The 16639-nt window shown below is 32.5% G+C and overlaps 1 protein-coding gene across 1 annotated transcript in view; it reads right to left on the bottom strand.

Moving 5' to 3' along the window:
- Nucleotides 1-16639, bottom strand: part of LOC135127340 (uncharacterized) — a 126755-nt gene that overhangs the window by 102451 nt on the left and 7665 nt on the right. The window contains exons 2-3 of the mRNA XM_064053784.1: nt 16087-16300; nt 15875-16043 (exon numbers count right to left, since the gene is read on the bottom strand). Of these exons, the coding sequence (XP_063909854.1) occupies nt 15875-16043; nt 16087-16300 (383 nt within the window). The remainder of the gene's footprint in view (nt 1-15874; nt 16044-16086; nt 16301-16639) is intronic.

Here is a 16639-nt window from a genome sequence, read left to right as displayed (position 1 = left end):
CGGAAACGCGAGACCACTTTTTTCGTACTCTAAAGAGGTATATACCGAGAAAATATGAAAGTAGGTATTCGGCCGATGGGCTCGATTACTATACTTCCTTAGCTTACGCTCGGGAAGTCAAAGGTGTAAAATGAGCCAGTGTTGTTAGATTCCTTTGACCTTTTTTAAATTTTTCTTTGACATAAAGTGAAGAAAACCATGGATAAAGATATAAAACGTTTTTTTTTTTGGTCAATAAACTGCCCTTAACAACATATTAAGGTTAATACGCCATTTTTTAACCACCCTATATAGAATCTAAATATGGAAAAATAAGGAGTGTTCATTTTATTAAACGGACACCTTTAAAGTAACGCCAATTTTCTAATTTTTATTCTAAGTTATTCTAGTTGTTATAGATGAAAGCTTTAAATTATATCTATTAAATGCCATTTTTGTTTTCAAAATAACGTTATTTCTTTTTAAAATGGAGCGAATCGCGAGCAAGAAAATTATTTTTGCAAAAGTGATGCAACGAAAAGTTTCCTTTGAGGGGACTGGCTAAAATAACTAAATGTTCAAAATCAGCAGTGTTCCAAATAATTAAAAAGTTTGTTGGGAGTATGCCCTTTTTTGTGGTATCAATAAAATTGAGCTTTAAGGTATAGATGTTTAAAAAAAAATAAAATTTTATAATTTTCAGTTCAATCATATCTTGTTTTTTTCAAAAATAAGTGCTTGTATTTTATTATTTTACATTTTTTTTCTATATTTTTGGTATGCGTGTTAAAAACGGTCTCATATTATTAGACAGAACTTCCCTCGCCCTTAAAGTACACCCCAACAAATTCAGCCCGCGACCTTCCCGTTGTTAGCATGTATTCAATTTAGTTATACGAGCCATGTTTTCCATTCGTGTTATATTAGTAGTATACAATTATTAGTTATTATACAATTTGGACTTTTTTGCGAAAAAGAGGATTTATATGTACACGACAAATACAGGAGTAGGTTGTATTATAAAATTTAAATAGGATTTATTATGCAAATTTTAAGGTGACATCATCAAATTTTTGAGGGGTGATGATCAGGCAAATTTTGACCAGCGTTTTACCATCATATGTACGATATTCTTAAATCACATAAAATTTGACAACAATCGGCCCAGTATTTTTAAAAAAAGCTTATAATTGTTTGTTTGTTTTCGTAGTGTTAAAATTATCACTTTTTATTATTTAGGCACAGCATAAACATCAACAAAAAAAAAGGAAATCACTGAAGAGTCGACAGGCTGTAAATACGACCCTGAACGTGACATTACTTTACTCAGTGTCTACAGTACCTATAAAATTTGAAAACAATCAGTCCAGTAGTTTCGGATGTTAGCTCTAATAAATGTCCACGCAGACGATTGATAGACGACACGCGGGAACCAGATAGGCTGAAACTTGAGACCTTTTTTTTATTTTCTAGGGGTCATAAAATGTCACGATAACATGAAAGTAGCCTTTTGACGGATGGACTCTATTACCATACTTCCTTAACTTATAAAGAGAATAACAAGGTAAATTGCACTAATAAAATACCAAGTGTTCTAACTGAGATAAGTACATATATTTATTTTATATTATAATCTTTTTCAATTTCCCATAAACACTCTGTATACTAAGGCTCACGGTTACTCGTATCACAATAAAGCGCCTACTTTTGTTTATCTATCCATAAAATATTACAACACGGATTTTAAAACCAATCCTATTACGATTTTTGTGTGAACCTGTGTAGTTTTTACAAATTTCAAGAAACTGTAAAGCCTAAGGGTGTGTAAAAAATATCCAGTATAATGGATTTTTACATTTAAATATTAACCCAATTTTGCTGCCCGTTTAAAGAGCAATTAAAATTTTTAAAGCAAAATTCTTGTTGTACTCGTAATGTTACCTCCAGAACTGTAATTTTCTTTTTTCCTTGTTTTTAAAGCAAAAATTAATTATGTCAAGATTTTTTTTAGAATTTTAGAAAAAATACACATTTAACAATTTTTAAAAAATGATATACGTACCTCCGTACAACGGAATTTATCATTCTTTACCGTATACAAGATCCTGAATATTTTCTGCACATTCTCCTCTCATGTCAGGTGTCATGACAACAATAATAAATTGGATTTATTCATAAATATAATAATTTGTACTAACAATCATCGACATAAGTGGCATCAAGTCTCGTCAAGTGCTCACACAAGGTGACGGGTAATTTTAGAAGTTACATGAAAACAGCCGTATAAAATTAATTTGTTTTTGTTTCGGATTTCAAAATAAACAAACAGAGATACAGTAACACAAAGCAGTAATATACATAGCAATAAAAACTATTAAGTAGGTGCTCAGACTGACAGCTTTCAGCGTATGCCGTCATGATGTGATGCCCAAAAAAACTAGCTAGGATTAAGTGTAAAAACAATACACAAACAAAAGAAGAAGGGGAATTACTTCGATTGAATTCCCGCAAAAACGTAGTCACGCACTTTATTCTCTATAAATAGTTAATTTCAAATCAATAGTCCTCCAAAGGTAACCTACGAGTTTTTTGTTTTATCGAAAATGATAATTTGAGTGGTTCTGACCTTTCGCCTTCGTGTTTAGAAAAAGTAAATGCTTGCCAATTTCTAATTTGGACAAGATGATTATACTAATTGTAATTTATGGCGAAAAAATCCTCGGAAAATGAGAAAGCAAAACAAGATTATTGTCACCTGTTATTAATAAAGTCTTATTCTCAATGACGCGTTTCGCCAGAGAGTGGACTCAAAGTGACAATGTGAGTGTAAACGTCCATACAATAATATTTTTGAATTTAAATTGTAGATAAACATCGGGTTATTTATTTAAGAGATGTCGTTGTAGAAAAGACTTGTCAATGAAAGCCGACGTAAATTAAATAAGTTACTGAATATAGTAAATAAACTCGGTATGAATGGCCAGCGATGAGCAAATGCCGGGAAGTCCTAAGAATGGTAGAATTTTCGGCTTTCAGCTACAGTTCCGGAATGCGGACAGGTACACTACCTGTTAGCGGTTCGGTGCGATTGACGTCAATTTGTATTTAATTTTGCTTGAGAAAACAGCACAATGGCAGTCATTTGGGGTTGTTCTCTAAAGTCCGGACCTAGTAGACCAACGTAATTGGGTTTTACAACCGAGAAATCTACCTGTAGAACTGAAGGTGTTGTTTGATTTTTACACCTGGAGACAGTACCAGGGATTTCTCGGAAACTTCATTGTCGGCTGCATTGACTTGTAACACTGGAATAAGACGTATTACCAATTCTCTCCTCCACAAGGTCTGTTTAAGTACCGCTTTATTTCAGCCTTCACCAACTTGCTGCTCTCGCACAGGAAAGTTTCTGTTTGCTGAAGCGGTGCCAATAAATAAATACCGATAGGCCGGCGGTTTATGGTTATACGAGGTGCAAAATTTCGTGTTACAACACCACCATTCATAAAAATCACCCCATTCTTAACAGCGACGAAAAAATTGCTTTTTATTTTGTGTCGTCGTTTCGAATCGGTGTTCAATCGGACACGAGCACTTTGATATTTTGTAAGTGGCTCTTGTTCATTGACAAGCTCGCTGACAGTCGATAACAAGTACAACTGTCATACACACCAAAGCACAGACATAAACCGCATCTCAAGCGAGGATTTAATTTACATCAAATAAACAACTTCAGTTGGCTCATTGTTATGGATAAATTTCGGCCAGTCATCTTCGTACATACTTGTCCCAATGAACGGACTTTTCTCAAATTAGCCATCAAACAATACTTCATACACGCACAGGCGCGGCTAAATTATTACGTCGGGTTGTATTCATCACAATGGTTACAAATATGGAACGAATTTTTGGACCAACTGTGTGTCATAAATCACACACAATTGTGTTTAATTTAACACATATTGCGAAGACCGCTCCACCTAATCCTTTGATATTCTCTTTTGAATGGACACGTAATTAATGATGCATAGCACTTTTTTAAGTGACAACCAACAGTACTTGCCAATTCATTCATAAACAATACAGATTGCCAAAAGATATTTGAACATGCGATCATATCTATGATTTTACAAAGAAGTACGAAGTTAATAAATATAGATAATGATTTGAAGTCGACTCAGAAGTGTTCATTCTAAAAAAAAAATGTTGTTTTCTTTTAGAATTAGAAGAACATTAAGACTTATTAAAAACAGATCTACAAATTTCCAATAAAAATAATTGACGTTAGATATCAACTGACGCCGGTCCAGATGATGTCATTGTAATAATATGTAAAGGTAAACGACAAACAGGAAACCTATACCATTCTTGGCGACAGAATCCTAAGAAAATCATGCTCTTCTATAAAATAAAGTGAACGTCGACATTCAACATTATTTAACAAATATTGCATTTTCTTTTATGTGGAAAAAAACACGTTCTTCTCATTCAGTAATTCAGTAAATGACACATTTCATTGAAATATTAATTTATTCGTACTAAAGATATGAAAATTGACAATAGACTTCAATTTTGTGTTAATAAATGTATTCAGCAATACAAAACAGCTATACCTAAAAAATTGGTCGACGGTTATTTCGACAGAACTTCCCTCGACAGATAATCTCCAAAACTACTGAAGCAATTGTCAAATTTTATATGTGTATTACGAATATCCTGTAGCTGGTAAAAGGCTAATCAAAATTTGGCTAATCATCCTTACTAACAACTTGTTAACGTCATCTCCAAAATTTGCAATACTAGATATTACATAAACTTTACAAAATAAGACACTCCTCTATATGTAGTTCATGAACCCCTGCTAAGTTTTTATCCTAGACATGCAGATTTTTAGAGAAAAATCATAATTTTACAATTTTGCCGAAAGTTCTTTAAATATAAATTTTGGTGATTCCAAAAGCTTTATGTGTTATGTCAAACCCAATTCCCATTTGAATGAGTCGGGTTTAAGGATTTAATTATTGGACATTTTAGATGAAATTTCTGATTTGAAAGTAAAGTGGTCCGCATAACTTTTTTAAGCACAGGCCAATTTTTACGTAGAAGTTTATTTATTGCTTTTTTCTGAAATAAAAAAGTCAATTTTTGTCATGAAGTTTTTTTAGTTCATTTCACCCCATTTTTAAGATTATTTTTTAAAAGTAGAGGATTTGTAAAGATTTTGACAATTATTCCAGCGGATCCACATAAGAAACCGCTGACTGAGATTTTTACAAAAAAATTTAAAAAAACATTCAACGTCAAATTTAGCTTCTTTAAAAATATGATAAAGCAGCTTTTAATAGAGTAAAAACAAAATGTGGGGTGAAAAGTACTATTTTAGTTACTACTAATATGCCCCTTTTTTTGTTATTATATATTATATAATTATATATTTAATTTTATAGGGTATTTTTAGTGGGTTTTGTTGGTTTTTCTCTTTGAAACATAAACATTTGCTTTTAATGTTATTGAGATTAGAATTTTTATATTTTTAACCACTTCTGCATGTGTGATTCATGAATCCGTGTCGATTTTTCACCCTAGACAACCAGATTTTTGGGGAAAAAATCAAAAAGTATAACAATATTTTACAAAAACCTTGCAAACTTTTTAAGTTTATCGTAAACATGGTAAATCGTTAATCAAAATTTGTCCCTTATCTTACATTTTTGCCAAATTTTTTCAGATTTATATGTGAAATTTTTGGGAAAAAAAACTGAATATGAATTAATCTATCAGTCCTTTCCTTTGCGTTGAGGACACAAAATCAACCAAATTTCACTTTCTTTTAACCGCTGTTGCTTGTAATCTGAACGTGCTAATAGTCGAATTCGGTTGTAGTATAAACATAAACAGTCGAAGTTAAGTATGTACTAAGAAATTGAGAATGTCTACATTTTTTCCCGTTAGTTATCTGCTTTAAATATATTTCATATTTAAAGACGCAGGGATTGCGGGGATGTTATTTACGCCACTTTATAGAAGTTAACAATTATCGCAAAACAAAAATCGCAAAATCTAGGATTATAAGTTTTTAAAGAAGCAGACAATATGACATATATTTAAAGCAGCAATGGGAAAAATGTAGATATTCTCAAGTTTTCAGTACATGCTTAATTTCGACCGTTTATGTTAATACTTCAAAAAAATTCAACTATTAGCACGTTCAGATTACAAGCATCACCGGTTATAAGAAAATGAAATTTGATTGATTTTTGCCTGACTGATTAATTAATTAACTGGTTAACCACACTCAGTTTTTTTCTCAAAAACACTAGTAAATTTACAAAACATATATTTGACAAAATTGTAAGATGGTCAACAAATTTTAGAAGGATTTATCATGCTTCCGATAACTTTAAAATATTTGCAAGATTTCATGGCATTCGGTTCTTGCCATTTCAAAGTTAAATGGTAAAATGTAATACAATTTTGATTTTTTCCCAAAAACCTGGATGCTAAGGGTAAAAACTCAACACGAATTCATAACAGTGAACAGAATTGTAAGATAATCATTTTTTGGGGAGGGCTTAAACGAATAAATTTTTATTAACAATTTACCATGCTGATATGATAAATCTTAACACGTTTGCGAGATTTCAGAGCATTCGATTTTGAAGTATCAAAGTTAAATTTGAAAAATTGTTACACAATTTTGATTTTCTTTTTTCCAAAAATCTGGATCCCTAGAGTACAAACTCAACTCGGATTCATAAAGCACATGTGACTTTGTTTTAAATCTTAGATTCTACCGTTGTTCAAAATAGAATTCATATCCCATTATTCCCATTTTACAGTAAATAAAATAAGTCAGTGAAATGGAGAAAAGAAATGGGGGGGGGGCTGCGTTAAATTTTTTCTAGACCCCTTCTTCATTCTAGTGATTACTATATTGTTCAGTCTTATCTTAGCAAATACCAGGCCCGACCACCACCCCTCTATTTTTTTTAAGGGTATATCATTTACCAAAATCAGTCGTATTTTAGGAAGTACTAGCTCCGCCCACACGCCCACCATTTTCTTAGAGGGTATATCATTTGCCAAAATCAGTCTTATTTTTAAAAGTACTAACCCCACCCTTTATTTTCTTAGAGGGTATATCATTGGCTAAAATCAGTCTTATCTTAGGAAGTACTAGCCCCACCCACCCGCCCTTTATTTTCTTAGAGCATGTCATTTGCTAAAATCAGTCTTGTCTTAGCAAGAACAAAATAACATAGACAGAAAAAAGTAAAATATTTAGGTTGAAAAAATACCAAAAATACACTCAATCAAAAATAGGCAAATAGGCAAAAACAAGTAGGGCTCAAACAAAAGTATTTTCTCAGATACAGAGGTCGCTACTAGGTAGAAGGTATGGAAACGGTTAAATATCTTGAGAACCAATTATACAAATCACCTGAAATTAACTATAGAGGTACAAGAAGTTGTGCCCTAATTCCTCATCAAAAATTTTTTTTTGTTTCATGTGTTTTCGGGATGCAAGGCCAACTTGATTTTTTTTAAATGACATTACCACATAATTAATGATTTTTTGAATAGAGCTTTTTTCTGAATTCATTGATGTACCACAATTATACTTTTTTTCTGATTGAAATGCCAAAATAAATTATTTTAAATAAGAATAAATAAAAACGAAAAATCACGTAGTTACCTTTGAAAATAATTTTAATTTGATATATAAAGTGGTGCAAAAGACGAAGTTTTGCTCTGTAGTAACGCTTTTCAATGAAATTCATCCCGAGCCAGAATTTTCGATTTGTCATTTTTACAATTCAATTTTTCGGTTCGTGTATTCCTGATTTATTTGATTTATTTATTTTTTTCATAAAATTGAAATAATATTTACTAATGTACATTTTGGAGATGACGTCATCCTCTTTTTGATGACGATATTAGCCAAAAATTTTGATTAGCGTTTTACCAACTACACGACATTTTTAACAGACACATAACAATCAGTCCAGTAGTTTCGGGGATGATCCGTCTAATAAAAATCCAGGTAAACGACAGAGAAACAGACAGACCGGAAAAGGGGTCTTATTTTTTCGTACACTAGAGATCATGAAACGTCAAGAAAATGTAAAAGTAGCCAGTCGTCCAATAGTTTCTATTACAATTTTACAGCTACAGAATTTTAAATTCTCTTCTAAAACCGCAAGTCATAATAACAAAAACAAACATAAAATTGAAAAAACAAATCAGTTAAAAGACGACGTTTAAGATTTCAAAATGACCTACATGATGAACGAATAACAGAACCCTTAAACCACTGCTAACAAGTACGTGTTTATTTAATTGTAACTACAACAGCTTCAAGATCGACACTCGACTGAAAATTTAAGTTAAATGACCGATAAATAGTATTATTTACACAAAACATAGCTTTTCTTTGAACAAAAGCTCCTTACAGAGTTCAAAAATGTATTCCACTTGCGGCGCATTTTTATGCAATGTTTACTATATTACGTCTTTGTGATTATTTTTAATATTCATAGAGACACTAACTATATGAATAAGTACAAATAAATACAGTTTTATTAGAATAATACTAAGATATAATAAGCTGCCTAATTAACATATTCCATTTAATTTAAACGCCAGTTACATTTTGATAACGTATCAGATAATTTGATACAAATTTAATAATAAAAAATTATGAAAATTTGGTGGTTTCCTCATCAAAAAATTAATAACTGTTGCCCAAGAGAAAATGATTGAGTGTTTTATTTTGACAGGTTAAACAATACACAACGCCGTCTAAAACTTTTAATAAATGGGTTAGTAAAGTAAGCCAGGATCAAGAACACTACATTTTGATTGAAAGAAAATGTCACTAATTATTTTCCAGGCTTATCTGTATTTTATCCTTGATACCAAAATTATATTTTTTCCTTGGAAGGCATTTTACTGCGCACCACTTTGTCTTGTTGCAAGTTTTATTTATTTCCTTATTATTTATTTATAACCTCAAAATATATTAATATTCCAAATAATTGTAGATATTTTTATTGCTGCAACTGGTTCTGAGTATGATTGACACGAATATTCACAAAAATATTGTATGGACGTGAGTCCCAGAAGATTTTAAGTTTGTTTAAAACATAAAACCTTATTAAATTACTTTAACAGACATCAGTCAAGGTAGCGAAATAGAATAAATATTTTGACATTAAAATTAAGTAGAAACTTTTGAATTCTTTAGTGTCTTTTACAGGGTACAATCCGGGAAATGTTAGTTTATTAAAATATATTTATCCTAACTAGAAACTGATTCGACGAAAGTGTGTGAACGCGACATTTGTTGTACTTTAGAGGCGAGGAAGGATTGTGCACGTTGGAGATTTTTTTGCGAGAGAAGCAAAATTCACACTAATTTTTGTCTGAAAAGTGACACAAAAATTTTGTTTCCTGCCAAACAGTAATTTAAATTAACTGAAAATATTTATTAAGCAAATATCACTTCTTCAATTTTTTGGAAAATCACTTCAATTTGAGTTGATCAAATGAATTGTTGTCAGTAAAAACAATACAACCCATAATCTCTTACGCAAAGTCACTGTAGAAAATCTTATTTTAGTTTTGATTCTTTCCTTTTTACTAACTTCTTTATTCAAAATTTTCAACAACTGCACGTTTCAGTAGCGTACTTAATAATTATTCGTAATAATTTCGAAAATCCCAGCCAAGTTTTTCTGAAATTTGTTAAGTTGCACTTCTAATTTATTTTATTTACTATGTGTAACACAAAGGTATGCTGCTGCAGTAATTATAAAACGTTTTTCGTCTTTTTGGAACTAATATTTATTATCGACAGATTAAGATCAGGGAGATGTGCCGCGATAACTTTTTAAGATTATAAACCTTAAAATGTATGGCGGCGCCTATTTTCAGATAAAGACTTTAATCTGCGTAATTGAGATCTACTGGACCAAATGTATTAGAAAGAATATTACGCAAAAACACTAGCTGTTGATAAAAATCTGCAATGTTCACACCTAGCTACACCAAATAATCAACACAGTGACTACTCAAGTGTGTGTAATCAATTTTGACGTCAGCAAACTTTTAGGGGCAAAACATTTTAGTCTTCAAACTGTAACAATAAGTAAAAAAATGCAAATACGTGAGTGTTTTAGTTTGTTTCTATTCATTACATTTAACCGTAGCTAACAATGCGACAGCCTTTACAAAAGCAGGCGCCCGCCCCGTTCATATTAACGGTAATCACCCCCTGATGATGGCGTAATAGTCTGAAACATGTTGCATTAGTACTCGTAGAGATTTAATGTCCAAAATTATCCCTTCTCCATTTCGTAACGTAATAAGTGAATACGTTACAAGCCACGACAACATTTTACTACGGATAATTATTGATATTTAGATGTTTTTGATGTTGGCATAGTGTTATTGTATGTTCGAAAATTGAATTGAATACAAACTAAGCGGTATGACTGCCCATTCATATGTTAATAAGTACGACACTAAAACTGAGATGACATTACAATATTATGTGATATTATACAATAAAACCTGCGGTGTGATCTGTTGTGACTTGACATATTTTATGTTATCTATTTCTCTTTAATAACTCTGTTTCCCATGTTGTGGACGAAAGTAGATAGACAGGCTAGAGAACAAATATTAAAATATAATTGTTGTAAATTATGATCAATAATTCAGTCGCTTATTTATAAAGCATTTGCTTTCCATTGATTAATCCACGTGACATCCGTCGATAACACAAATTTGATGAAAATTGGGACGCATGCAAGCTTCTAATTACTCACAATTTAATTATGCATACTGGTAGTTTCTCCTCGAGGACGGGATCGTCGAGTAAGCGGTGTGCGATAAAAAAGTGTATTAATTTATAATAGTTCGTTTTTGATCAATGTTTACAAATATTGTACAATCAAAAGGATTGTGATCGAGTCATCTTCGGAAGCGAAATCGTGTGTCGGTGCTAGGTTCATCCCTAATTTAGTGGCAAGAGGCCATCTCAAGACTCCATTTAATCATATAATAATTTCCTTCTAAGCAGGTGCAGATAGTTATTATACGTATCAAATTTTGACAATTAAAAAAAGTATGTATTGACGTACATTCGGCGTCTCCAAATACAATGCGTTGTTGAAATTAATACAATGAGCATAGACTAGTTGTTTTTGTTACAATCATCACTGCTTTAAAAAGCTTTGTTATAAATTAATGCAATTGATTGACAAATATTAATTTGTGCAGCATTATCCCATCAGAATCACGAAACTGACTGTCAGTTAAAAAACTGATCGACAGTTATTTCGACAAAACTTCCCCTACCTCTGAAGTACAGTCCAACAAATCAAAATTCTTCGAAAAATTATAAAATTTGATTTCACGATTTTTTTTGTTATGACTTCTATAAAATAAAAAAAATATGAATGGATTGATAAACCGCAACAATAGAATCAAAATGTTTTGCACATTTTAGATGAGGTGTATCGGAGAAAATTTGGCGATGGGGTCATCAATTTGATGGGAGGGAGGAGACAAAGTTTCGTTACAATTTACCATATTTCTGATCAGCTTAAAACGTTTGCAAGCTTCCAGAGCATTCGATTTTGGAATTTAAAATTAAATTGTAATTTTTTCCAAAAATCTGGATGTCTAGGGTAAAAACTGAACCCTGATTCATAACCCACAAGTGCAGCAATATGTTATTTTATAAAATTTAAATTCTGTGATGGCGTTATTAATTTCACTTTATTAAGGGGAGAAAATTTCAAGGAAATTATCAAAGTAAATTCATATTAAGTATGTTATTTCTTTAAATAGCATTTCTACTAGAAAATAATTTTCTCTTATCAGTACTTCGTACTTAAAACAGCGACTAGAACTTCAATACTAATGTTAACAGACATGATCCAACTGGCCAAAAAAATGTGTCGTACCTGTTTCAAGAACTGAGTATCCAGTGTAAATTTTCTGATTTATATTTTATTAGTACATAGACTATAAATTTTAGCACAAGAACAACCACATAAACGTGTTTAGATAATTTAAATTTAACTAAAGCAATGTAACATTGCTTCTGCGTTTTTTTTAAGGAGCTTTTAACAACAAAGTTTACGAAATATTTATTTCACAAGAAAACTTTTAAATCTGTACTGAAAATTGCAGCCTGAAATGTGTTTTTCACAATATATTTACGGGACTATTAAAAAAAATTAAAATTGTAAATTTGTAAACAAGGTTCCCGATTAATAATTTATGAATTAGTAATATAGACAAACAGAAACTGATATACATATTCTTCTTCACTTTTTAAGAATCATGTTGATTGTGCAAAACTTTTTGCATTTTTACTTCTCGAGCGTAAACTAAGGAAGAACTGCAATAGGTCCACCGGGCGATTATTGACTGTTTTTCAAAATTTGTAAGTAAAATCAAAATATTCTCAACAAATAACCGATGCACTGGATTTTTTGTTATTTAAATCATACTGTAAAACAAATTTTGATCGAATACATTAAGGACCATGAGGTTGGAGGTTGTATATGTGAAAAGAAGAAATAAAGAAAATTATGTCCCAAAATTGTGAATCTGAAAGCCATAGAAGATTGTTTGAAATTGACCAAAGAAGTTCCAGCATGTAATAATCATACATTCATATATGTATCTAATAATAAAAAATGTTTCCGTTCATTATAGAATGCTAAAAATATTTCGAATTGGCTGTAGTCTATATTTCCTGAATAAATAACATAACATTAAAATGTGCTTTATTTAAATGCTAAAAATTGCCAGGTATGGGATTCGAACCCGCACTCCCTTTCGAGAATGGAGCTTAAATCTAACGCCTTAGACCACTCCACCAACTTAACTACACTTAATTGCTATATTTATAAATTTGTACTTTCCTACTAAGCAACTAAGCTATATGAGGTAATAGTCGGGATAGAACTCGCGCAAAGCAGGACCGTCCTTGGGGCAGGTCGACCAAGCACAAGGCGATGACAAACGTTCGATATAAAATAGTGGGGCTCAGGTCAAATGAGGTCAAACTGAGCTGGGAGCCCCACTATATAACTACTGCTACTTTTTTTTCTCTGCAGTTTCCGTGTATATATTTGTAGTTTATCGATAATAATCTTCGAAACTTTCGAACCGATCATTGTCAAATTTTATATGTAAGTTCATTAGAACATCATGTAGATGATAAAACGCTAACTAAAATTTGTCCGCTCATCCCTACCAAGAATCTTATGACATCGGCTCAACATTTTGCACAGTAAATAATATTTAAATTTCATAAAATAATGTACTCCTATACTTATGATTTATGAATCCACCTTGATTTTGTTTATTATATTTTTTGTTGTTTAATTTTTCCTCTTCATTAGATTCATAATACAAAGTTCGACAAGCGGATCTCGTGGAGCGCTCCGTTTGCAAATGAAAGGACCAACTCGATTCGCAGGCATCTCAAATCCTCTGAACGGTTCACATTATTTTCTAGAAAATGTAAAAATACAGTACTGCCTACATTTACTTATAATAAAATAATGATTATCTCTTTGTAGCTTAATTAACTAATTAGTCCTCTCCTTTTTTTTGAAGAGACAACATTAATGAAATTTGTTTTTTTTTTAACACAAGTGCATACTTTGATGTGCCGCCGCTGTGCTGGTTATTTATACGTGATTAATAGTCGAATTCTTTCGAAGTATAAACATAAACAGTCGAAGTTAAGCACGTACTAAGAATAATTTTACCCCACTGGATATCATGGTTCTTTACCTGTACTTTAATAGCGAACGGTATCTTGATTTTAACTTACAGGGATTATCATCAAAAATAAAAAATTGCAAAATGAAATTTTATAAGTTTTCATAGAAGTTGTATTTGTTCGATTTTACTTTGGGGGCGAGGGAAGTTCTGTATAAATAACCTTATAGCAGTTTTTTAGTTTTAAAAGAGTCTAGTTTCCACTAGAAATCATTACATAATTATTTTGTGTATCCTTTTCGAAAAGAAGATTAATTTTTATTGTAACACCCATGCTATCAGATACCTATAAAATCGATAAATAATAATTTAATGAATTTTAAAAATTCAACTAATTCCCGTGAAATCTTGGAAATACGATAGAATTTGTTTGGTGTTGCACGTACGGATCAAAATTGTCACCATAAAAATTTATAGACACACCTTAATTTAAAAATTAACTGTGGCGCGTGAATATGTATCACATATGTACATATCAATTTTTTTTCCGATTTGCCTCGCGATTATAAATAATCTGCAAGTACTGGATGATACACTTGAGTACACAATTACGCGAATGTATATTTTCATTAGGTTTTCCTCAGACGATTTTTTTTAACACGAAGCTATATGTATTTGTAGTGAGTGACAAAAAATAAGTTTATTAATGTTAATTAATGTGCATATTAATTTTTTAGGATTGTAGCACTGTATAAACTTTGAAAAAAGATTAGGTTGAATTGTCATATTTGCACTTTGATGAAAGAAAGAATTAAAATCAACTGGAAATGTCAATAAATATTCGAAAATTTTTGTGGCTGAGAAAGTCAGCGATAATCAGTTGAACAAAACAAACTAGTGGACGAAAATGATAATTTCTTATAGAAATTAAAATTAGCCTAAATGTTAGACTGCTTCGAGGGATAAATGCAAAAGAAAGTTTTAACACAAGAATAAGGGAATGCCAGAATAAAGAGCCTAAAACTGACAATGAAATCTGTCATAGTTTTCACAACACATTCAATAAAATCTGTGCCACAACTTGCCTTAAGATCGTTAGAATACTACGATTTTAGACAGAAATAAAAAAATTAATACTTTAGAAGAAATTTTGAAAAATGATCATCAAGAAGCGACAGCAACTCGATATAAGGTACACACTGAGAGGAAGTTCAAACCACGATACATGTGGTAGCTTAACATCTTAATTAACAAAGTTGTTCTCGCATCAGTTTCAGTATTTGTTGATTACAGTATGGTTTCCCCGCTAACGTTTAATCTGCAACAGTATATTATTTAATACTATAGGAACGAAGTGGTTATTGAGGACTTGCCCCACACGTCACCGGTGTACGTTAGATACCACACTCTGTTCCCTTATAATTGGATAATACAGCATGCAGTGCCGTTAACAGACTTGAGATGATGTAAGGTGGTGGTGATTTTTAGGAAGTAGTTTTTTCGCGACCGTTGGAAAGAGTAAAAACGTGACCACTTTGATTCTGACGACATTTATAATTGTGAAGAAAATTATAGCCGGTCAATAATAAACACCTAAAATTACTTGTGCATCATGTATAAAAATCCCCCAGGCGCCACTGCATACAGGTGATCCGTAATTAGTGCTTAGAGGCAGGTCCGTACTCATAAATAAATCCTGAAATCAACCTGTCGGTGATTTATCGTCAGCCCGAAAAACGCATCTATTCCAAACAGCAAGAAAACAGTTGTATTGCAGCGTACAAAATCTTCAAGTGTCATAAACTACCGCAATACAATCAATACCAAAGCTCCCAAATGTCACAGGTGTTTCAAAAGTGTACCATCGATGACCAAGAGCCGTGGCATTTTTCGAGCGGCGGTTTCGACACATTTCGTGCTTTTGGAGTTGGCATTTTTGCGAGTGCGAATCGTGCTAATTCCAGTTTCGGCGATCGACTCGTTTTTCTTGTCCAGCTGAAGATCGTGTCTTGAAATTTCAGTCGCGGCCATCAATTTGCATGAGGTTACAAAACAGACTTAATGATCTTTCGACTCCCGTAGCGAGTGTTCGCAAGACGATCCGTGAGTTAAATAAACGACATGATAAGGGACATCTACAGCTTACCTGACCGTCTCGTACATGTGTCTATGAGGGCCGCATTGGTCCGAGCCGCGAACGCGTGTTCGAACTTGCGATGCAGCAGCAGCGTCGGCCTTCTGGGTCGATAAGCGCCGGCACACTGACTGACCCGACGACGTCGCCGTCGCGATGCCTTCCTTCGATCTCGCCCCCACTACGCCTACGACGGACGTCCTCACCAAACTTCACAAACTAACTTTTAACGCAACCCATCATCCTCATCGCTTCCGCTTCTGTTGCTTTGAATGTGGAGCAGGATTGGTAGATGGCACAAGAACAGGGAGAAGAAGACACCCTTCGAAATCTACGAATACTGACGGCGACTGAGTTGCACGCAGACTGGTCTTTGCTGAGGCGGATGTTTAACGCTACAATTTCTTGCCTTTTCTTCCTTTTCCTACTTGCGAATGGCTAATAGCGATTTATGATACTAGTTATTTGCTGTTAAAGATCTAGAAATCTTCATGTTTATTAGGGACAAACAAAATAGCAGGAAGGATTGTTGGCTCAAAAATGTGTGTCAGGGAGAGTGGAAACTGCAGGAAAAAGACACAGTTTTATTTAGTATATATATTTCAACACATAGCACATTTTCCTGCGGCTATTTAGAAAAGTGTCCATTCTGTATATGTAAAGAAGCGTGTCTAGAGCAAAATTTCAGTAAAAGTACTGACAAAGTAAAGTTCAAACTCGACATGAAAGGGCATTTCAAACTCCTCTACATTAGCATTTTTGTCTAAATTTAAAGTA

Source organism: Zophobas morio, unplaced genomic scaffold (genome assembly GCF_036711695.1).
Source record: "Zophobas morio isolate AGI-343-1 ecotype UQ-CSIRO unplaced genomic scaffold, CSIRO_AGI_Zmor_V1 ptg000011l, whole genome shotgun sequence".
In the NCBI taxonomy this organism is placed as follows: domain Eukaryota; kingdom Metazoa; phylum Arthropoda; class Insecta; order Coleoptera; family Tenebrionidae; genus Zophobas; species Zophobas morio.
This window is presented reverse-complemented; position numbering and strand designations above follow the sequence as displayed.